The sequence below is a fragment of the Caenorhabditis elegans genome, chromosome X, assembly GCF_000002985.6.
Source record: "Caenorhabditis elegans chromosome X".
Taxonomy (NCBI): Eukaryota; Metazoa; Nematoda; class Chromadorea; order Rhabditida; family Rhabditidae; genus Caenorhabditis; species Caenorhabditis elegans.
Genome location: NC_003284.9, coordinates 9,404,304 through 9,427,881, shown reverse-complemented (window position 1 = coordinate 9,427,881; position 23,578 = coordinate 9,404,304). Strand labels below are relative to the sequence as shown.

The following is a 23,578-nucleotide window of genomic DNA, read 5'->3' as shown; positions in this document are numbered from 1 at the left end:
TTGTGAAAAAAGTTTCTTTAAAAAGTTCAAACTATTCAAGGTTCTTGCGAAACAAAATTGATACTCGCGGCTATAAGATGTGATTATTCAATAAGAGTTTACCAACACAGGTTGTTAAAAACACAATATTAAACTCTTATTTTGAAATATTTCTACGTGATGCGTTGTAAACCTCTCGCTGTTCACAAGTTCCTTTGCTTTCAAGATGTAGGTGTTTTACTTTCTATCGATGTAGTTGAAAAAGAAGTAAACGTCGATATATTCGTTAATCCCATTAAAACCCATAAAAACCCCCATTAAAACCGCATTAAAAAAGTAATAATTGGTTCATTTCAGTTTGAAATTTAGAAAAAAAATTGAAGCACAGTTACAAATTTTCTTTAGTCGCAGCAACATATGAATAGTCTGAATGCAATTATCATTCTTCATTTCAGATTTTTGTGATTTTTTATACAATTTTACGATGATTTGATCAACCTCGGTTTTTGTGCAACAAACTTAATTTTAAAATGCAGTTCCACAATAGACAAAAACCATAATTTTTATTCCAACTTTGGATAAACTAAGGAACTAAGTTTTGCAATAATAATTTTTGATACTGCAGGCTTGTTTTATTTTCTAAACTTATTTTGAATGATTTGTAAAAACTTTATCATGTTTTAAAAATAAGAACATCTGAAATTGGAATTGAATAAAAATACAACTAACTTATAGGAAGACTTCTGATTATGAAACGAAAAATTCTACACAAGAAAGATAGCAGAGGGAGCAGAGCACAGGATCTTGTTCATTTTATTAATGAGCATTTAAAAGTGAAGGAAGTGGGAACATGGAGCAAAGGTAAGAAACATTTGGCAGGAGTATTTCTGTTTTAAAATGTAAGTAAACGTCTGGGAAAAATGAGCATTATGATTAGAAATGATGAAAATAAAAGAACGTTTGTTGTGTCATCATCAGAGAAAGTATCACATTGTATTTGGGGATTGTATAATCATAGATTATTTGGAAAAGACAAGGAGAAGCAGAATCTATGCAATAATAATTTTTCTGAAATTTGAAACCATTAACTAGAATAGCATGTTTTGCTGTATTAATTTAAAAATCTTAATTCTCAATTTTCAAAATTTGAGTTCGAATAAAAATGTTGATTAAAAAAGGATTTGTAGTTTGGAATTGAGGTATCACTAATCAATACAATTTAATGATTGCGTCCTTTATGTTTGGTCGGAGGTGGAACGGATCCATATGGGCTTGGAACACCCATTGGTCCGAAATGGCCTGGTGGTGGCAGGAAACGTTGCTGTCCTGGTTGCATTGGGTACATTTGTGGTGGAGCTACCCATCCTGGCGGAATGAATGGCGTTGCTGGTGTTGGAGACGGAGCCTCGCCGCGAAGGTATCTTGAGAGTTCTTTCTCGGTGTCGACGATCATGACAAGGAATGGACTACCTGGAACATGCTCTCCGTGCCATTTCACTTCGACCTGAAAATTATTATTGTTTTCAATTCTGTGGTTAACGGCCTTTATAAAAATGTGTTGTGACTCTACGAAATCATTGTTTAAGTGTTCACAAAAATAAATTAGTTTCAAAAACTGTATTTCACCCCTTCAAGTATTGTACTATGATATCTAATCTCACCTGATAATCCCCTGGTTCCTTTGGCTCATACTTGCAGTGAATCGTTCTTTCATTCTTCTTCTCTCTTTGCATTTCCACATTGAAGGCTCCCTTTGGTCCTCTGACACGAACAGTCAGTTGTCCAGCGCCAGCACCTCGGGTTTCCACGACGAAATTGGATTTGAAACTGTAAATAATACCATTCCTTCAAATAATTTATCTAAAATAACTTACAGAGAAAGAATTCCATGTTCAACTCCTGGCCCGTAGACGCGAACTTTTGACGGATCTGGTGGAAGAGACACGTGAACAACGAATGGACTTCCTTTTACGTGCTCATCGTCGTATTTGATAACCAATGTATGCTTTCCAATCTCAGCTGGCCTGACACAGAGGGCATAAGTTCCATCTCTGTGATCATACAGTTCACAGTAAGCGGGCTTATTCGGACCCATACATAAAGCTGAAAGTTGTCCGGATCCAGCACGACGAGTATCAATCAATGTCTTAATGTTCTCATTGATTATTCCAATTTTAAGAGTCGAAGCATCAACGTCAATAAGATCAGCCAAATGAGCAGATGTGTCTGCAGAAACAGCAAATGGTGATCCTTTAACGTGCTTTCCATTCCAAAGAATATGAAGTTCATAGGTGCCTCCAGTCAATGGAGTGTAAGTAGCTTTGTAGACATTATGTCCGAGTTGTTGAATTCTCACAGGAATGTCTGCTTTTGATCCTAGAAGTGTTGCTGTGATACGACCCTCCTTGTTGATATCACTTCCATCGATGATGAATTCATTGTGCTCCTTGAGAACAGCTCTGTGAAGACCATCTCCTCTCACCATTATTCTGCTAATTTCGTCATCGGCATTTGAACCAGACGACTTTTCGCTAAAAAAAGTCAGAGTATATCTTATTAAAATCATTCAATTTTTAGATTACCGTGTGTGATAAGTTGTTGTAACTGGTGGTGGGATGGGTTCTCTGACAGCGCGAGAAGTTGTCGGCAAGTCTTCGGCAGACGATCGGGCTCTCACTGGGAATGCGCTCTCAACTGGCAACTCGTTCCAGTACAAGTAAATCGAGTACCTGTAACAGAATTTGATTTGCGGTGTTGAACATACTTAGAAGTTCGAGAGAAATTATAAATAAAGATTCGTTTCGTAAAATTTTTGATAGATCAAATTTTGATTTGATAATTTACTCACTTTCCGGGTTGATCTGGATTAAATCGAACGCGGTATTTTCCCTGTCCCATGTCCTCGACAACCGGGCCATTGCCGATCAGCGAACTGTCGGCGTCTCGAACTTCCGCGCGAAGTTTGCCTGAAAAATTGTTATATTGATTATGATTATCTACGACACAATTTAAATACCGGGTCCGGCTGCCGTCGCGTCAACATCAAATGAGTTCGAGTGACCAAGTCTGAGGAGAAGAGTTCCATCGCGATCCATGTCTAGGTCGTTAACAATGACCTTGGTTGGGTCGACAACATTCACGGTGAATGGGCTTCCGGTGATTGGACGGTTATTGAAGTCAATGCTGACATTGTAAGTTCCAGTTTCCTCAGGATAGAAGACAACTTCTGATGTGCCATTTGGTCTACGCATTACGTTGTGGTGCACTTTTTGTCCATCTGGACCTGTTGCGTGAATTTTGAGTCCTCCATTTGTCTTTTTTGGATCGAAAATCAGAGAAGCCGGCTCTCCGATCTTGATCGATTGATCAACAGCAGCACCATAAACCGCTGGTTTTTCTTGCTCGCTAACCAATATTGTTTGTGGATATCCTGAAATATACCTAATGTAAATTTTAATATGTGGAAGGTTTTCTAAATCACGTTTCTAAACTGAACACTTACCAGGGATCTGGAATCCAGCAACCTTCACATTAATCTTGTGGGGTCCAGTTTGGTTTGGCAAGAAAGTAATACGGTCTTCGCCACCAGGAGATTTGAGCATTTCTGTGCGTAGTGGAGATCCGGTCGGGTCAGTGATTTCAACTTGAAGCTCTCCATTTCCAGCATTACGACGATCAACTGAAATGTGAAATATTTGATTTCCTATAAAAATATTCTTCACAAAACGAACCGTTAATAGTGGTAGCATGTCGAAGCAAAACTTGATCAGAGAGACCACGAATTTCCACATTCTTTGGGTCGATAACTTCAGTCTTGAAAGGAGATCCTGGCACAGGAACATCACCAAAAGTGACCTCGATGGTGTGAGTTCCAAGGTGTTCCGGTGTGAATTCTACCCAATAACTGTCGTCTTGCTGTTTGTAGCAACGAACTGGAAGCGGTCCTCCTTTTGGATCTATAAAAGAAATTAGGTGAGAACTTAATGTTGTAAAAATAACGTGAATTTTGAAATTGAAACTTAATAATTGACATATATAGAAGAACTAGACACAACATTCACAATATAAATAACACAAAACATGCACACAAACAAGAACGTATCTGAAATATCTGAAAATGATTAGAATATTTATCAGAGTTGGGTGAGTTGAATTCTGCATTGTTGGAGAAGGAAGCTCTGGTTTTGGGGATATGGGATTTCTGGCATTCTCGTGGTGTTTTACCTGACACCATCACATCAAGTTCGCCACGATTTTGTTCAACGTTGATAACTTCAAAACGAGCAGTTCTCGCTCGCTGGGCTTTTCTCAGTGCATCTCCAGACGCACGTACTGTGCCGAGATGGCTGATGAATACTTCATATGGACCATCTGAAAGAGACGGGATTAATTTTTAAATGGCTTTGTACGGATAGGTTTACCTGACAGTGGAACTCCATCAATGATTACTTCAACTTGATGCGGACCGTCAACAAATGGGGTAAATGTGCAGAGAAGTTGTCCGGGTTTCATTTTTTTCACAGTGATTGGAATAGTCTGGTCGCCATGTCTAACTTCAACGCTGGCGATCGAGGCTCCACTATTAGTATAATCCACGCTGAACTGTTGTTCGACTCCAACTGGAGCATTTTTCAGTCCAATAACTCTCACAGCTGATGGATCTAACACGTGAATTGGGAATGGAGATCCAGGGATTTGTTCACCAGCTACCAAGATTGATAATTCATGCTCTCCTTCGACTTTTGGTGTCCATACAGCAGACCACAAAGTTTCGGAAACTTTCTTCACGAAGACTTCATTATCCTCTCTATCAGGTCCTTCAATTATAACTTCGACCTGTGATTCAACGCCGGAATCAATGAGAATCTTCAGCTCGGTTTGCTCTCCAACAATTTCACGCTTTGGCTCTGACACCAATTGTGCTCCATTAAGTGGGTCAATCACTGTTTGCATTTTGCGCTCTCCAATCGGCTGATCATCAACAAAAACGTCGATTGAGTGGATTCCAACTTCTTTGAAGCGGCAAGATACACGTACTCCGCCGTCTGGCAAGTCTTCCATTTGTACTGGGAGCATTCTTCCAGAAGGTTCACGGATAGTAACACGGACTTTGTTTTTGTCATCGGAGTTCACTAAATAAAAAATATTTCAATTTTAATATTTCAGCTTTATTTCAGCTTTGTAATTTCAGCTTTGACAGGAAAAATGTGTAAAACTCACCATCAAATGAATATTTCAGCTTTGACAGGAAAAATGTGTAAAACTCACCATCAAATGAATATTTCTGACCGGCAAGACAAACTGGCGGAAGAATATGTCTTTCGTCTTTAATCTTGATAACAAACTCATCGATGATTTCATGATCCAGATAGATTTCCACTAAGTGCTCTCCTTAAGTGTTTCTATAAGTATGTTACGAAATCAGTGAATAGTCTTACCAGTTATTGTTGGTGTGAATTCAGCATAAGCAGATGTAGACGACTTTTGAATTGACACAGGAACCATTGATCCGTCAGGAGCTTTAGAACACATAACACACATACATTCAATACAAAAGGACAAAAAGGAAACCCAGTTAACCCAAAATTATTAACCCAAAAAGTACTAAGCGTTAAAACCCAGGAGCTTTTCCCATAGCTTTCATGAGAATAAATCAGTTAGAAATACAAATACTAACCTGTGATAATGACATTGCAATCTGAAGATTTGTTGATATTATCAATTGTAAATCCTTTCTTTTGTCCGATTTGAGCAGAATTCAATTCTCTGGCCAATCCAGTCTTCTCAACTGTCTCTCTAATTTCTGGCGTCTTTTGGAGAACCGTTGTAGTTGTTTGCTTGATTTGTTCTGACGAGTGTTGAGGAGTGTGCTTGATACGCTCTCTAGCAGCAACTGCAGTTTCTGCTCCAATTACTGCTGCAGCTGGAAGAACGACAGCGGCTGGCACTGACCCAGCTGAGCTCACACTGCAGATAAGTGGAGATCCTGGAACACTGATTCCATTGAACTTCACGCTGATGGTGTGATCTTTGGCGTCCTGTGGTGTGAAAGAAACTTTGAATCGAGCTTGTCCTTCAGCTTGAACGAAATTTGGAACATTTCGGTTGTCGACCGAGACGATGATCTCCATGTTTCCAGCACCAGAGCGGGCAGCATCTAGAATAAAATCCAAAATTACGTCTTTCAATTGTCAAAAACTAAATCAAAAACTTTTTTAATAGTTTCAAATTCAAAAATTTAACACACAAGAGTACCCCTCAACTAACCGATGACAAATGTCGCAGGCTTTCCAACGACTGCATTTGCTGGTGGGACCAACACAGTTTTTCTAGCGTCATATGCTTTTGCGGTAAATGGAGATCCCGCAATTGGCTCTCCTTGGAGGAAAATGTCAATCAAGTGGTTTCCGACACATTTTGGCACATAAGTGGCGATGTGGAGCGTTTCGTTTTCACGGCTGCGAGTCACGTTGACTGGTAGATCGTTTCCTTGTGGATCACGAACACGTGCTTCTGGAGCCGAATCGATCTCTGAAAATCAGCCATGATAGTTTTTTTCTTGAATTTTTGAACAAAAAACATGTAAAAAAAAGACAAACCGTCGGTAAGAATTTGAATTTCGGTTTCTTCGTCGACTGGGATTCTTTCGAGACCTGCACCAGTAGCAGTTGCTTGCGCAGTTGCAACAAGTTGACACAAGAAAGGAGACCCTAAAATAACGGAATGATTATTACCAGCTTTTCAGTTTAACAGTACCTGGGACTGGCTCATTGTTAAATCGAACAGTGATAGTATGGTCAACGTCTTCCTTTGGCACAAACGAAATGTCGTACTTGTGGTGTCCAAGAGCGTGTGCCATTGATGGAACACGTCCTTCGCAGACAGCAACTTCAAGATTTCCAACACCAGCTTCAGATGCATCAACTGAAATTACTCTACTTTATCAATGTCTTGATTCAAAAAATAAATACCTGTGAAGTATACGGGTTTATCCAGAAGGCCCTTTGGAATTGCTCCGACTTTAATCTTAGCTGGATCGTAGGCTCTGCAAGTGAATGGTGATCCTGTTACAGGCACACCTCCATATCGAACATCAATCTCGTGATCGCCAACTTGAGCTGGTGTGAAATTAATTTGCATGTGTCCTGGCTCAATTTCTACAATATCCGTTCCAATCTCACTCTTTTTGCTATCTGTAATTTTTCGATTTGTTTCATATTTTAGGTTCTGTTACATTCATGGTAGAGGAATATTTAGGTGCATGCAAAGGAAAATAGGGAATGATAATTTTAAAATATTTTCAATACAAATTTTTTTCTCTGAAAATGAATCCTGAAATTGAAAATTATTACAATTACGTTCAAACTTACCAAGGACACGAATCTCAAGTTGATCGTGACCGGATACCTCAACTACAAGGGAGGACGGTTGTCCAACCCTGGAAAGCGACGGAATTTTGGAAACGGTAGTTTTGGCGGGGAATCTATGTGACTTGCTCTGAAAATTAGATACGTTTAAACTTTTAATTGCAAAAACAATGTTTGGAAATGAAGTTTGTGGTGAGTGTGGATTTTTTGTTTCGTAAAAATTTTAATAATTTAAACAATTAGCTAGCTACAATAAAACAGTTGGTCACAATGTCAACAACACGAAAAAAACGAACTGGGGAATTTGGATTCATCAAACCGAAAATATAATTATTTTCAACCCAAAAAGTATGTATTCCATCTACCACAAACTTCTCCAATTCTATTTTTACTGCACTTTTGCATGCTTTTAGGTTTATTTCATAAGGAATTAGTAGTCAGAGAGCCTAAAGTGTCTAACTGAACACCATAACCGGACGGAAAACTGCATAGTATACCAACAAAAAAAATGACTTAGACACGGCTTGGCAAGGACAAATTCGTCTTATTTCTCATTAATGTCTGCCCCTTCCTCTCCAATCCCTTTATGGGATTATGTTTGCGAAAAGATTGGAAGTACGCTGTGTTGAGAGCGGGTTTATCTGTTTTGCGACCCCCAAAATCGGTGACACCGTAAACACAATCAAGTGGAAAATGGATATGAGCATTCGCTGGCAGACAGGATAAAAAAGTGCTGTTCACTTCAAGAAATTGGTGAGTTGTGGTGTCTAACCTGACTCTGACTCTGACATTATGACATATTTGAATTGATAAAGAAGATGGGTTGCTGGTGTGGATTAATGTATGAAAATACACAAGCAGCCTTTTGCGGAATTATGAGTTTTCTGTTTCTTCTCGCTCTTCTTACAATAAAAAAAAAAGACAAAATGCAAGTGGAACTAAGTAAAAAGCTCACCTTTTTCTCCTTTTTCAGAGTGGCGCGTTCTTCTTTCTCGCGCTTGGCCCGTTCCTTCTCTTCTCTTTTCTTTTCTTTTTCTTGTTCCTTCAACTCTTTTTTGCTCAGTGATGGGGAAGCAACTGCAGAGGCTCCAGAAGCTGGTTCGAGAACAACTGGAGCAGGGAGTGGAGCATCAACAATGTTCACTTCAAATGGCGAGTCTGCAAAAAATAGATGAATTAGAAATGGAAAAATAAATTAAAAAGTAAATATAATTTTTATATCCTAAATGAGACCGTGCACATTTTTTACTTCAACATTTATTAAAGTATGAATAACGCAACGGGAAATGATAAAAAATTTTATTTAACGTGTTTTCTTTGAGGAAACACTATTGATATGTTTTTTTTTCTATTGATTTTTTTTTTAATAGTTTTCTGATTGAAAATCACTTCTGATTGTGAGTAAGTAATTAGCATTTTGAAGGAAATAAAGATCTTACTTTTGAGAACTTCCTTGTTGAAAGTAATGTTAACTGTATGAGGCCCTTTTGTAGCTGGTGTGAAAGTCACTAAAAACTTGGCCGATCCACTTTCAAGTTGTGCAACATGAGAAGGAATGATGACACCATCAGCATCCTTAATAGCCATCTCGAGATTTCCGAAACCAGCGCGACCGGCGTCAACTGTAACAAGTAATTTGGTTCACATGACATTCTCATTAATTTCGGCTTACCCGTGAACTCAACGGTGTCATTGAGATTTGATTGATTCGGAATTTCGCCGACGATAATTTCCGACGCGTCGTAGACACGGACAGCGAATGGTGAAAGCGGATGTTGCATGTCATTTACATAGGCAAACACCTTGTGTGTTCCAACTTCTGTTGGTTTGAAGCTAATCTCGTATTTGCTGCTGCTCTTTTTCACTTTGGTATCAACTTCTGTTGGTGGTCCTCCATTTGCTCCAGGAATTGCTTTATTAGCAGGGGCTGGAAATACGCAAATACTGTATATTCTTTATCATCTAATTAAAATTTACTTACGCAAAACAACGACACGAAGTTGATCTTCTTTTCCCAACTTTATTCCTTCAAGCTTAACCTCCACTTCTTTTCCTCTTTTGATGACATCATGTTTGCAAACAAATTTGCTTTTTCCAAAGTCGAAAGGTTTACCTTCTTTACCATCTTTTCTAAACTTGGCTGATAACTTCGGTGTGGTGGCTGGAGTACTTCTAGAGGATGGAGCTGGAGAGTGTGGAAGTTCTTCAACAGGTCTCAGTGGAACTTCTGGAGCAATCGCGGTTTCAACTACATCGTCCCGAATCTGCTCGGTAACTGGCTCTTGAATCTCAATTGATGGCTCTGGCTTTCTTGTGAAGCCGTGTTTGGCAAGAATCTTATCATCTTCTGATTTCACGCGTAGATACTCTTCTGTTCTGCGAGCTTGTTCGGCTTTGCTAATCTCAATCACTGGAGGTGGTGGGCCTGCTTTACCATCTTGCTGATCTGAGTCTGTTGTACGACGGTACTCATTTTTAGTCTCATTCAATTTATCTGATCTCAATGAAATTTCTGGAGCTGGCGGACATTCTCCCACAGTCGCGTATGGATCTTCCTTTGCTTGTGCATAATGCTCACGAATGACTGCTTCCTTGCTATCAGAGTATGCAATTTTTGGTGCTGTTGGGTATTCTCCAACAACTCCGTAATGATCTTCTTTTGTCCTGTTGTAGTTGGAAACTTCATCTGAACGTTCATTGTAGTTAATTGTTGGTGCAGATGGGAAAGATGCATTTCGAGAAACTTCATCAATATCGTCCTGTCGTCCTTTTGTGTATGCGGCAATTGCTGAAGTATTGGCTTTTTCACCCAGAGCAATAGTTGGTTCCTCCGGGTATTTATGAAGTCTTTCTTGAGGTGGAAGATCATAAATTGATTCCTTCTCGTCTGAACGGCGAAGTGGAGCATCAACTGGCTCGAATACTTTTTCAGATTGAGTTCTCAAGAATGCTTGTCTATCTTTTTCCTCATTGTCATTTACTGGCTCAACGTGTCCTTCTGGAGTAGTAGCTCTCTTTTTTGGCACATTTGGTTTTTTGTCAATGTTCTCGTATTCTGTAGTAGTCGTGGTTCTAGTTGTTGTCACTTCAGAGTAAACTGGCTCATATCCCTTGTAGCTTGCAGAGACATGACCTTCAACTCTTGGCGGCAAATCTGGTTTTTCGCTCTTTCTGTCATATCGCTCGTAAACTGTCGAGTACTCTGGAGATGTTGATCTTTGCTGAACAGATGAGTAGTATCCAGCAGATGGTGGTCGATCCTTTTTTTCAAGTGTGTCTCCAAAATATCGTTTTTCACCATCACCATATTGAGCAACAGTGTATCCTAGAGTGTTTTTAGAATCTCTTTCAAGCTGATTTCTTCTCTGTTCACGTTCTTCTTCATCAGCCAATGGATCCATTCTCTCAACTTTCTTCACACGTTCATGATGATCAAACGGAGTATCCATTCCTTGAATTGGAGAAAGTGGAACCTCACTAATATGGGAGTGAGCCACACTTGATGTTCTTGCCGGCGATGGTGACCTATAGGTTGTTCGCTTCTCAACAAATTCTCTTTCGTATCCAGTTGGGGATGGAGAGCGGGCAATACGTTCGGCAAACTCTTGGGTTCTGAAATATTATCAGTGTATTATAAAGTTTGTTTTAAAAAAACATTAATAAAACAAAAAAACCATTTAAGACATACCTGACACTTCCGAAAGAGGTGTTGGAAACTCCTCTGGGTGGTGACGGTGACCGGTGAGTTGTGCGAGTGATTGTCTCAGTGATCTGAGTAGATCTGAAAGACAGGACGTACATACACATAACTTTGACTTGTAAAAATTAAAAATTTTGAAATAGTCATTACTAAAAAACAATGACAATTCAATTGATTGTTGACACTAGTTAGCAAAAAAAGAAAGAAAATAAAAAGAAATGAATGATGATTTGGAGACGCATGCGTACACATAGTTGAAACCGCCTAATTTGTTGTGTCACCACTACTAGAAGAGGACAAGACAAGGATGGGGGGACAAGAACCACCAAATCGTGTTTCGAATTTACCTCAAACCAGTTGGCGACGGAGTTCTGTGGATGACGGTTGTTGTCTCTCGAATATTGCGATTTCTCGATGGATCACTTGGAGACAGAGTGCGCTCTACATCACTATTCGAGTTATAAACTCTGTCGTAGACAGTTGAAGCACTCCAATCACGATGTGGTGATTGAGAGAAGGCGTTGCGTGACGATGATGGTGCGTAGGACTGCAATTCATTTTATGGGTTAGTTTGATTGGCTGAATGTGAATTAATTAAGAATTAAAATAGTATGCAAAAAAGTCTAATAAAAAAGTTATATTTTCCTTGAATTTTGTTCCTTTTTTTTGTATTTCTGTACTAGAGTGTGGGAATTTTTTGAAACAACAAATTTAAATTTATCTAAACTGACGGTGCAAGTGCACAAAACTAATTATTTTGATTTAAAACAAACTCTTAAAATTATTTTGATTTATTTTTTAACGTTTCAAACCTATTCATAAAGTTTGTTCATTTCCGAATGATACATATCTTCATTTCTTATCAGTATGTGTCTTCACATCATGTGCCCAACAACTTTAACAACTTTGTTAAACGACAATAAAAATAAAACTAAGAAAACAATGGCTGACAGATCTTTGAACAGCTAGAATTTCAAATTTCTAACATTTAGAAACATTTGAAACTAGAATTGACAAAGTTTATTTCTAAATAATAGATATCAGTCAAAAGTTACTCTATACATTTAAATGTCAATATCAGCCAAGTTTTCTGAAATATGCTTCCGTTTTAAACTTTTTTCATGTTTCTCATTCAGAGCGTGACAGTCTCGGAGACTTATGTTGTTAGAAAAATATAATACAGTAGTTTTATTAAAAATGTACGCTTACCGATTGCCAAGGCTTATCTGCTTTTCTAGATTCTCTGAGAAGTTGTGGGCTTCGGAGCATTGTCTCTTCACTGCGTTGACGAGCATGTTGAAGAAGTGTTGGAGATGTTGGGCTTCTAGCCGACAATGGAGATCTTGCGGTTTCTCGGAATGCACCCGAAATTAAAGATGTTCCTCCTAAATTATATTTTTTACATCTTCAATCGTGCCCACATTGAAAATATGCTAGTACAATTTCAATTCTCAAATCTTTTGTCGAAATTACCATAAACCATTCGGTCTACACTTTTCCATAATTTCCCGCAAGAGAGATTAAACCAAGTGTAAGTATTGCTGAACAAGTGGAAATCAATGTCCGGTTTAGAGGAAAAAGGAGGAGTTTACAGTTTTTATTATTGTTTCTTTCCGCACAATCACATTCAATTGACCTTTGTTTCTACTCTCTTGCGTTGTCCAAGAAGTTTATAATGCTAAAGTGGAGAAAAGAGGAGACATGACAGTCTATGGGTCTTGCGACAAAGTCTTATGAGAGAACAAACCTGCTGAAATGGCGGTTGAAACAGCGGTCGGCGTCAAATTGGCGTGAATTTGCTGACCTACTTGTTTTGGCAGAATCTCCACTTTGATCGGACAGCCTGCAATTAATAAGTGGTGAAGTCGATAACTTGTGTATTTTGTAAGCTTATACTCTTGCCGAGTTTTTCACAAAAAATCATCGACCGTTTCAATAAATTTGTCGGTGTGATAATCTGGCAGGATTAGTGTACACAACAGTGCTGCTTGCTTGTTACATTTTGGAAAAATAAAGAGGGAAACAATGAAATAAAAAGTTTACCATGAACTTGCTCTCCGTTAAAAGTAACATCAATAACATAAGTTCCGGCGTGTTGCGGGATGAATGTGACTAAGCATCTGAAATGTTCGAAATTAGACCAATTTTTATTTGGGTATTGGGGCATTTTTTTTATATGTGTGTATACTTGCACATACTTGATAAACTTGGTAGTTGATAGGAACGTGAAACTAATATATTTGAATATGAATTTCAAGAACTAAACTGTCAAAAAAACAACTAGAAACTATGATAGTACGTTATCATTTTATCAACAGAAAGAACCACAAACCTTCCAGCGCCTTGCATTTGAACATTGTTCGGCACTTTTCCCTGATTGACTGAAATCTCGAGTTGTCCTTTTCCAGCTTCCACGGCATCCACTGCAGGAATAACGTACAATTGTGAGTAGTAACTAGGCTTTTTTGGCTTCGCAGTATTATCCAGTGTTTCTTCTGGTACATGAACAACCGCATCATGATGTCCGTCACTCATCACCCTCGCACCGCTCTACTAATTAGTGAGCGGTATTCACTAATGGTAATCTTGTTGTGTTCCTCTCAGTGCAGAATTATTGCAAATATGAGGAATAAGGGAAAGAACTTTTGGAAGAAAGTCGTGAATAAGAGAAAACGGGAAAGAGGAAAGAGAGAATTCGCTTTTTTTTCACAAAACCGACTGACAGGCTATCAGAATTGGAATACGAACTGAACTGCGTAGTTGTGTTGTATACGCGCTACTGCTTCGGAATTTGCGTGCTTCCGCCTTACCGCGACGCCTACTCTTTTCACCGTTCTCTGATTTCTTTGCCATCGCCCTCTATTTCCCTCTAGCGCCTCTCGCCTTCTCTTTCTACTCACCATAGAACTGTACTGGCTGTTTCGGCACTCCACCACCCAACGGTTCCAGACGAACTTTCTCGGTTGCGTATCCTGCAACAAGGGGTTGCGTCTTTGTGGTTTTTTTTGTTTTTTTTTGTTAATTTTTCTTGATTGTACGATTTTGTTCTGTTTTGTTTTGTTTATGAAACTTTGTATTTTTTGAAACATTTTGAGTGGAGAAAGTGACTCTAGAACCAAAAAAACAAATCGATTTAGTATGAATATATTGAATAATGACTAATTAATAATTGTCTAGGCTTGCTCTATTACCTATTAATAAATAGTATAAGTTTTTACATAATATAATATTAAAATTTGCTTTTGTGTTTGTGAAAGAATCACTGTAAAAAGAAGCATGGCTCCGCCTACTTTTAGAACGGAACTACTGATTATTCCTCAAATATTCCTCAAATTCAATTTTAATTTTGAAAAATGAACATAATTGGTTTGAAATTTTCTAAATATTGGTGGTATTTCCACAAAAAATTCGATTAAAACTTTTTATACATACCAGCAACAGAAAGTGGTGAGCCGTCGACTTTTCTGCCTGCGATCCAAACTGTCAAGTGATGCTCTCCAACTTGCTCAATCTCATACTCAGCTGTGTATTTTCCAGAGCTTCGTGGAATAATTCTAATAGGATACTCTCTGTTGTCAGGGCCTGATATTTTTGCTTGAATATCGCTGAGCTCAAGACCTTCTCCAGTAATATCAAACTGTGCAGTGCGATTAACGGGTGCTCGTACCAGTCCAGGTCCGGACAATTCTGAGTAGTAGGACATGGTTCTGGAAAAAAAATCACATGTGTTGTTACGTAGCTCGACTTCTCAGTTTTTCGCCACCCAACCCAACACAACGCAACGCCACATTCGAAAATGAGCAATAAAAAGAACAACACAAAGCGCACATATCCACGTAGTAATTTTGTGTCTTTTCACATTTCTGTTGGAGTTGATATTTAATGTTCAGGGGATGCACTCGAGTAGTTTGTGTACATACCTCTCCATTTCCTGTCGTCTCTCGCCGCGATCCTCAACTGGTAGTTTCCATGGACTTCCCGAGACGTGTTCTCCGTTAAACCTCATTTCAATTGTGTGAGTCATGGACTGCAAGTAAAAGTGGGAGTTTATAAAATTAAATTAATTGTTTTTAAACATTGTTATTCGTAATATTGATTAAAAATCTACATGAATCCACTGTCTCACAGAAATTGTTTGTGCTCATGAACTTATGGTCCATATTGATTTGAAAAATGTGTTTATTGATATCGTTTCTGAATTTATTTTTAAAAACAATTAAAGTTTCCAATAATTAACGCAAAAACTCAATATATATCGGTGACGTGCAGTTTTTTTTTGGAAACAGCATTTTATTCCATTAATGTGTAGTTTTCCAAAAAATGTGGCTTCTATTTTTTAAGATTTAAAACTTCTTTTAAGAAATTTTTATACACCGAAAATCTGCGATTATAAATTTTGAACTATTGCATTTTGTTTAGGTTTTGTGCACAATTTTAGAAAAAAATATAATTTTAAGCAGACAAACTGACCTGAGTTGGTGTGAAAATTGCCATGTATTGCCTGCTGCCGAGTTCACGAACCCGACACGGCACGCGGCCTCCATTAATCATAATTTCCAGATTGCCGGATCCGGCAGCTGATGCGTCAACTGAAAAATCCAGGAATTAACCGTTGAATCATAAAATGACAGGAAGTCACAAAATTTTTTGAAACAGCCGTATATTGTTTGCCAAAACAATTCGCGCAACCAATAGTTTTCAAAAAATTTTGAGAATCGAAAATCGGAACGAAATTATTTGTTTGAAGACAATTTGAAAGGGATCGACGCGCACTCTTTACATACAAACAACTTTGTTTTCTCAACTACTACTACCACATTGTTAGACTTTTGGAGTAACTATGAACTATAAAATTTTGGGAAGAAAATACAGCCATATGACACAAGTCTCTGAACTTTTCTTTTTTCTCAACCCTTTTACTCAATAGTGTCTATACATTCCGACTTTCAAGTTGGTTGCATTCGCAAACAGAAACATGTGGCGCCGGGGTCGTCTTCTGAGTTTTATACTCTGCTGGGGGTTATCATCATTGGTAAATAGAGCAACGGGAATTTTCTGCGCAATTTCATTTATTTTTTGTTTATTTATTTAGAAATGAAATTTATTTTCAAATGGGAAGAAGAAAAATTGTGACAGAGAAAATAGAACAGGTTCAAACTTCAAGAAAATTAATTTGAGAGCCAGATTTGTTTAGTAGCAGAAAAAGTTTTTTCAGAATAAAGGGTGCAATTTGATAAGTTTTGCATAATGCATAATGAAAAATGTGTTTGATCATCACAAAAAAAATTTAAATGATACTCATAAAAAAAACATCAATAATGACTAAAAGAGAAATAACTTAAGAAACTGTAAATTAAGCATATAATTAGAAAATCTGTTTCGGTTTGGATTTTTTAAATTTAAAATGTTTTTCTTGAATCACGAAACGTTTCAAATTGTTTTATCTATGCTGATTAGAATTGGAAAAAAATAACGTTGAACAAAACATTAAATGTTTTAAATAGAAAATAAAGGTTGAATGTATGAAAAAATGGGATAGGGTATATGTAGAAAATTATTTTGGAACATTCTTGAACGAAATGTATTTTCTGGAAAAAGTTCCACCTAACAAATTTTCAGTACAAAACATGTACCATCTCAAAAAGTACAAGAAATGAAAAAAGGCGAAACTGAACAATGCGAAAATTCGTTTTGTTCTTTCTTCACAATTGTCTGTTGCAAAAATCATACAGTGTTCTAGGGAGTGGCACAAAAAAAAACGAAAAAGTAAATGCCGCGACGAGTTGGCACAACGCGCGACCTCTGGCACTCAAACGAGCAAGTAGATGATGGATACAAAACTCTCATTTGCTGTCTCTCTATCCCTATTTCTCTCTGCCTCTTCCAGTCTACCTCTTAACTTCAAAGGTAAACAAATATTGTATAACTGAATGAGCATCTCTTGACTTCACCCGAAAACTCTAGTCCCGTCACTTTTCATTGTGGGGAACGTGTAACCAACCGGTCGTGTAGGTGAAGTTCGGCATTCTGATTTTGAATTTTCAAGTGCTCCTGATCTCTCAGCTTTCAAATGTTCGAAATTCCACTCCAAATATGAGCATTAATATTGAGTATAATACAAGTTGAATAGTAGGAAAATACCAGCAACAACAAAAAACGTCGATTTGTAGAGTTGACTGGTCTATGGGATATGTATTCCGGGGCGTCGATTATGAAGAGTTTTGCGTTTCGCGCAGAGGCAGAGAGTCACAATTATAAGGGGAGAATGAAATAGTCGAACTGGTGTGTTTGTTATGTACTAGTTGTTTTCGTCCGCTTTTTCCCTCTTTCAAACTGTTATCTTCTCCCAACTTTTACAACTCTTAATAAACCAAGTGAACGGCGGTTCGTGTTGACTTAAACACTGCTCATTCATATATTTACTGAAAACTTCTATAAGTCGATGCTTGTTCCTCCGTTCCAGGTTGCGCAAATTTGAAATGTAGGTCAGTGAATCGACATGTCGTCATAAATGTTTGTGTGTCTGACCGTTTGACGATTGTTTCTGTCTGGGCCTCCTGTCTTCTACCGAACGACAATATGAGAGAAAAAAGGGTGACTAATTTTTCTGTAGTATATGCAAAATTTGTTAACCTGTGTGGTTTTTTCAAAGATTTTATCTAGTTGGCAGACGTTAAAACTTGAAAGAGATTGAAAATGTATTTAGCCATTTTAGTTTAAAATTTTAAAATTTGTTTTGCGCTTCGACCTCCAGAATTTATATTTGAAAAATTTCAAAATTCCGTTTCCAGTTTTTATCACATTAGAAAGAAGAAGAACAAGTGATGGTAGATTCCTAATAGATGAATAATCCATCTCAAAGTCACGTTCAAACAGTATTCCGCAAACTTACTTTCAAAGGAGTGATCTGTGTGAAGTTTTGACGGTTGAATCCTTCGCGGCATGTTTCGTACGTGCACTAGGTCCGGAGCACCGACATTGCAAGCAAATGGAGCATCGGGTACACGTTGGTCCGCCAGCATCACATCCACACTGTGCTCGCCTGCAAATCAAGAAAATGCATACTAAAAAATTAATCAAGGAGTAACATAAAACAAATGAGCTAAAACTTCCGGTTTATTGTATTTGTATGTTTTTTTTGGACAGTATAAAATGCAAAACCATTAATTTCATAAAAAAACCTCTAAATTTTCATAAACACAAGTTAAGAAAATGAGCAAAGATTGCAGTAAAAATGTTATTTTATTTGTGAAAGGAACAGACTACTATCATTCAACTTTTACCTAACGAGTAGAAATGTAAGTTGTCGTTAGCTTAAAAAATCCATGAGATAAATTATGAGTACCGTACATAAAGTCTTATTGAGAAAAAACTTAAGAAAAGAGAAAAAACGAAACGGAGAAGTGTGGCCTAATCAAAATCGTTAAATCGGCGTGTTGTCATTGTCATCAACAAATAATCGATGATCGACAAGGAACGACAACAACGTCGTCTAAAGAAGGAAAAGAAGAAGAAAAGAGACATGAGTTTTCGGGGCCATCTTCTCGAGACGATGGCGAGAAGAAGGACACCATAGGGAGAGATATTGACCGATAACATTAGGCGCAACGTCGATTACCCCCATCACATACACCGGTGTGTGTGCGGTTCTTCATCTACTCCTTGTTATTGCCTTAAACGAACTTGTATACAATTATAGGGTAGCAGTGTATTCAATGGCACGACCTCCCATTAAGTGCTCTAATCAGTTTGCAACAAAGTGTTAAGAGTTTCAAAAAAATGCATTTAAAAGGGCTGTGCTAGTAAGACACTAGGCCGGAAGTTTGCTAATTTTCAGCATTTTGGGCATTCAAATGAAAAATGTCATATGCGTGTGTCAAATTGGACAAATAACATCTAAAACTCAAGCAAAGAGAAATGACAAAAAACAAAAACACATTCAAGTGAACAGGTTTACAACAATGCAGGAATGTGGCCCTAACCGCAATGGTTACATATGAGTAGTTATTTGCTATTCAATTTTAGAAATTTTATAAGGGAACTGATGAGAAATGAAAAAAAATGCAAAAAGTAGACTTGGCTATTAGGCTAAATGTAAACCACACCCAAGAAGAAAATTAAGAAGGTTGAGATGGGGAAAAATGGGCGAAAGATTGAATCACTAGATGTCGATAACAAAGGTGTTAGTAGTTTCTTTGTATATTGATAAGAACGTAGAGTAATAGTAAAATGTCTTGAATAATGTGCGTAAAGAGAAAGAGTTAGGTCTATAGAGAGTAATAGTAAAACAATAATATTATATCACTTAATTCTTTACAATAGACATTTTAAATTTATTTTGAAAAAACTATCTGTTGGAAAAATGAATATGGCTTATTTAAGTTACTCAGGTATACTCACGTTATTAAAAAGTAATAGAAATGGATTTTTCTGAATATTTAAATTTCTATGACCATTGATTATTTTGAAGAGTTTGAACGAAGAGTTGAACCCAAACTGTTTGAAAATGCATATAAATATTTCTTTTGAAGGTAATTGCTTTAGTTCAAATTGATCAAATCAAAGATCACCGAGACAAAAAATAATCATACAAATAGAAAGCCGTGCAAATTGTTATAACACTAATAGGAAGCCTCTAGTGTCAGACTGTATTGACAGATAGTGGATGTTCATGAACTTTCTAAAATTAAATTTTTGTAAAACGGAAAAAATGTAATGCAAATAAGCTACTAAGGAACCAGAATGTTTCAAATAAATGACTAGCTAATCATAAATCAAAGCTGAAAATGAATGAAAAAGCCTTCAACATGAATTAAACGAATGATGATTGGGGATGCATGTCGTGTGTATTTGACTAAAAAGAAAAGACAAGCAGAACAAATCAAATTTTGGACCCCCTCACACCCTTTTTGCATATTTCCGACACACAAACCTGGCTCTTTTGGGGTCCATTCGATTTGAAACGTGACATCGTCCAGTGTGACAACCTTTGCAGGAAACTTGCCTCCCGATGGGACTAAAACTCAAAAATTTGAAACTTGCAACTCATTGAAAGTGTCAAAATATAAATAACGTACCCGCCGTTTAACTGAAAAACACATCGACGAGAAGACAACACATTGAACTTATGAAGTTGAACAGGAGACTTGGACAAAACATTGACGACACGAACTTTTTCATTTTCCATTTTTCGTTTTAATTTTTTAATACTTAAAATTTAGGGATGAAAAATGCATGCGATATTTTTAAAGTTATCAGGAAAAGTGGGAAACGTGGATTCAATGTTGTTAGTTTTTTTGGCATGTAACATAAAATTAGTGAGGGAACAGTAATCTACCTGTCACATGAGCACTAATGTCTTTTGCCTCTGCTCCGATCGCATGAACCATAAATGATGCAGTTTTGCCAACGGATGCTGATCTCAAGTTCTCCCCGTATACGGATACAGACGAAGCATCGGCAATGTCCAAAATGAATGGAGATCCTGATATTTAATTTATCAAATGATCAAGTGCAAAAAGGAAATGTCAATACCTTTAATTTCCATTCTGTTAAAAAGAACGTGGATTTTGTATTGACCAGCGCCGTCCGGAGTGAATGAAACTTGATGTACCTTAGAACTACCCTGCTCTTCGATTGACAATGGAATCTCACGACCGTGACGGAAAACCGTTACCTGAAAAATCGAATCGAGTTCAAAACACAATCAGACTAGAAAATTTGAAATTGGAAATCCCGGTATCTTGTCAATTTCTGGGTACAAATGATTGAGAGAAATGATCGAATGAAATGCGTGTTTCTCATTCTTCACCCAATTCGTTTCCGTAATTTCTCATTTCATCAGAACGCATTACGGCGTCTATTATAGTGACAAGATATGATATGATTAAAACGACACTTGTTAACTAAGCCTTTTCCCAACAGTAATTTTAGTCTTAAAAAGAAAGATAATGAAATTCAAAAATTGAGAATAGCTCATGTTTTAGTGTTGTAACAAAATAATAAATTGTATCATTCAAGTTAACATGTGAAATTTTGGGCATCACAAACCTATTATTACAACTGCACTTGCTAAAGTTTGAAGAATATTTGAATTTACATTGAAAAATTGTAGAGCACAATTAGAGTGAAATTAATTCATAACTACGTACTTCTTCAGTTTACATTTTGATATTTAATTTGAATAAAAAGTTCTAAGAGTGTTTCGTTTTTCGAATCCCTTTCTCATGTCTCAACTTACACTGAGATTTCCATGTCCTGCTTGGGAAGCATTTACAGAAAAATTCAATTCCTGTCCAACTAATCCGACATCCAGACCGTAAACATTAACCAGACCAGAATCGAACACCTACAAATCAATTCATCAAAACCCCTAATCATAATCACTTGGCGCCTCGTTATCAATGATCGCCTGTCTAAATGATAAACCTGGCATGCGAAGGGGCTTCCTCGGATGTGTTCGCCGTCGTACAGGATGCCAATTCTCCAAAGTCCTGAAAATAAAAACTAAACATTTCTCACTGGATTTCATCTTTTCCACTTTCTTTCTCTTCCCAAAATCAATCCATCTTATTGAATGGGTGGATGCCTAAGGTTCTTTGATCATTATCTTTTAGGCGGAGTCCGTTTATTATATGGATTGAGGGTACTGAAGAGAAAGGACCCCTATTGGTACCGGTGTGTCATCAAAGATACGACCCGCCGATTTGCGAGTCCACCAATACCACAAGATGCAATTCACTGATAAGAAAGTCCCAAACGAACATTTGAATATACTTACCGACTTCTTGAGGGGTGAACGTTGCCATGTAAGAGTTGTCCTGATGGCGGACCGTGCACCTGTGCACATTTCCTGATGGAGAAACTGCTTCAACATACACTGAACCAGATACAGCATCTCCGTGCGCATTTATCTGAAAATAAAGATTTTTAAAAGAAGGAAAGACAGTAAAGTATGAGCGAACAGTTGAAAACATGTTTATCCTAACCATGGCAAAAATAGGCAGAAAGTTATTAAAGTTTGGATTGAATGTAGTGGTCAAAATTGGCGAAAGTGACTTTTTAGTTATTTTAGTTTCGCCCGCAAATTACTTCACGGGAAATTTAATTTTTTGATTAACGTGTTCTATTTGATAACATTTTCATTTGGATCTTTAAGTTTCCAACATTATTCTATACACTTGTATTTTAAATAAACATGAAGTATATAACTGCCTCTGAGAATTTTATTGAGAAGAATTGCTTACTATATTCTGTTCTTTTTTAATTTAGTTGAAATTTGAGCCAAATGATTCAGTTTCCTATCACAACATAGGAAACTTTTGACAAATTTCAAAAACTTGTGAACTACGCTTACCACAACTTCTACAATTGATCCAACTGAGCAAGGTTCTGTGAGTCCTGAAAACGAAACGAGACCAACATCGGGCGACCTGGTCAGTGGCATTTCTCTGTATGCAGAAGCTTCAAGGACAGCTGGAATTGGAGGTGGTGGTGGAATATTTGAACTGCTCTGAGCTAGTGTAGGTGGCGGCGGTGGTATCGGCTGAAAAAACAAAAAGATTAAAAATGATAAGAAAAGTGATACAAAATTTAGCATTCGTAAGTTGATACAGAAGCGTGAAAGTGCATTTGAGTAAAAATGTAAACAAAACAGCTGAAGAATGAAAACTTTGAGGCTCTAACCATTAGTTGCTAGCAGCTGGGTAAAATAAAAAAATTGTAATTCGTTTTGAAAAATCTATGAAAATTAAAAAATACAATAATAATAAAGTAAACTGATCAACAGGTTTCGTGCACTTTTTTTAGATCATTGAAGTGATTTATATTGTTGAAAACATGTATTTACAGTCATAATTTTTCATTCTTGTGACAAGGGCTTGTGACATTTATTTCACTAAAATCAAGTAGTTTCATATTTACTAGTAATCTTAAAAACACTTCATTAAATGGTTGTTTTGAAACACAATTTCCCACTGTATTCCTTGATTTTTTTTTTTAATTTTTTGGGAAACAAGAACAAATGTTCAATAAAATCTATTATAACTACATAGTAGGCTCTAAATATATAAGTTATCGGGACTTATGCATGTAGTTGATTTTTCCGAAACGAATATGTTCATGATTACAATGCGAAATCTCAAAAAATGTTGTAGTTGAGAATAAACATTTTTGAAAATAAAATCAAGAGTAAAATAACACAAAAATGATGTATCATCTGCGCCCTAAGATACTTTCAATTGATTGACTAGCAAACATATGAGTTAATCTAATATTATTCTCCTTTTTACGCTTAGAACCGTTTTTTCATAAGCTTAAATGGACGCAAACATTGCAAAAATGATGATTTTAAAAACTTAAAAATGCAACCTAATCTCAGGTTTTTAATAAACTACCATTAAAAAAATATACGAAAAAATTAATTTTTGTAAGTACGTCTTCTACTCAAGTATTTTAAATATGTTCAATCTAAATTAGTTGTACAACAACTGGTAATTTTGTATAGAAAAAAACAAAAAAGTCACAATTATTG

General features: G+C 36.9%; 1 protein-coding gene and 2 non-coding genes across 25 annotated transcripts in view; all 3 read right to left on the bottom strand.

The window, feature by feature from the left end:
* Positions 1 to 634: 634 nt before the first annotated feature.
* The window catches only part of fln-2, a gene marked incomplete at both ends in the record, with an annotated part of 29,547 nt that continues 6,603 nt past the window's right edge, over positions 635 to 23,578 (bottom strand). The window contains 40 exons of one of the 23 annotated variants that reach the window (NM_001373422.1): positions 636 to 1,483; positions 1,641 to 1,806; positions 1,854 to 2,510; positions 2,562 to 2,708; positions 2,828 to 2,945; positions 2,996 to 3,409; positions 3,482 to 3,658; positions 3,711 to 3,935; positions 4,204 to 4,350; positions 4,401 to 5,111; positions 5,248 to 5,370; positions 5,418 to 5,498; positions 5,657 to 6,136; positions 6,247 to 6,510; positions 6,579 to 6,689; positions 6,736 to 6,903; positions 6,951 to 7,172; positions 7,350 to 7,476; positions 8,302 to 8,504; positions 8,786 to 8,968; positions 9,019 to 9,273; positions 9,328 to 10,958; positions 11,035 to 11,127; positions 11,394 to 11,593; positions 12,256 to 12,431; positions 12,794 to 12,889; positions 13,090 to 13,166; positions 13,379 to 13,469; positions 13,947 to 14,018; positions 14,479 to 14,753; positions 14,967 to 15,073; positions 15,517 to 15,635; positions 17,939 to 18,088; positions 19,979 to 20,062; positions 20,384 to 20,530; positions 20,581 to 20,722; positions 21,287 to 21,394; positions 21,475 to 21,539; positions 21,827 to 21,959; positions 22,403 to 22,591. In NM_001373422.1, the coding sequence (NP_001359882.1) occupies positions 1,199 to 1,483; positions 1,641 to 1,806; positions 1,854 to 2,510; positions 2,562 to 2,708; positions 2,828 to 2,945; positions 2,996 to 3,409; positions 3,482 to 3,658; positions 3,711 to 3,935; positions 4,204 to 4,350; positions 4,401 to 5,111; positions 5,248 to 5,370; positions 5,418 to 5,498; positions 5,657 to 6,136; positions 6,247 to 6,510; positions 6,579 to 6,689; positions 6,736 to 6,903; positions 6,951 to 7,172; positions 7,350 to 7,476; positions 8,302 to 8,504; positions 8,786 to 8,968; positions 9,019 to 9,273; positions 9,328 to 10,958; positions 11,035 to 11,127; positions 11,394 to 11,593; positions 12,256 to 12,431; positions 12,794 to 12,889; positions 13,090 to 13,166; positions 13,379 to 13,469; positions 13,947 to 14,018; positions 14,479 to 14,753; positions 14,967 to 15,073; positions 15,517 to 15,635; positions 17,939 to 18,088; positions 19,979 to 20,062; positions 20,384 to 20,530; positions 20,581 to 20,722; positions 21,287 to 21,394; positions 21,475 to 21,539; positions 21,827 to 21,959; positions 22,403 to 22,591 (9,219 nt within the window). Of the gene's footprint in view, positions 1,484 to 1,640; positions 1,807 to 1,853; positions 2,511 to 2,561; positions 2,709 to 2,827; positions 2,946 to 2,995; positions 3,410 to 3,481; positions 3,659 to 3,710; positions 3,936 to 4,203; positions 4,351 to 4,400; positions 5,112 to 5,247; positions 5,371 to 5,417; positions 5,499 to 5,656; positions 6,137 to 6,246; positions 6,511 to 6,578; positions 6,690 to 6,735; positions 6,904 to 6,950; positions 7,173 to 7,349; positions 7,477 to 8,301; positions 8,505 to 8,785; positions 8,969 to 9,018; positions 9,274 to 9,327; positions 10,959 to 11,034; positions 11,128 to 11,393; positions 11,594 to 12,255; positions 12,432 to 12,793; positions 12,890 to 13,089; positions 13,167 to 13,378; positions 13,470 to 13,946; positions 14,019 to 14,478; positions 14,754 to 14,966; positions 15,074 to 15,516; positions 15,636 to 17,938; positions 18,089 to 19,978; positions 20,531 to 20,580; positions 20,723 to 21,286; positions 21,395 to 21,432; positions 21,540 to 21,826; positions 21,960 to 22,402; positions 22,592 to 23,578 lie in introns of those variants that run through there. The other 22 variants (NM_001313394.3, NR_132548.1, NM_001373424.2 and 19 more) reach the window with 22 other exon arrangements.
* On the bottom strand, positions 18,565 to 18,728 carry C23F12.7. Its single transcript, NR_071837.1, has one exon. It is a non-coding gene; the product is annotated as an Unclassified non-coding RNA C23F12.7 (non-coding RNA).
* On the bottom strand, positions 20,816 to 20,933 carry C23F12.6. Its single transcript, NR_071836.1, has one exon. It is a non-coding gene; the product is annotated as an Unclassified non-coding RNA C23F12.6 (non-coding RNA).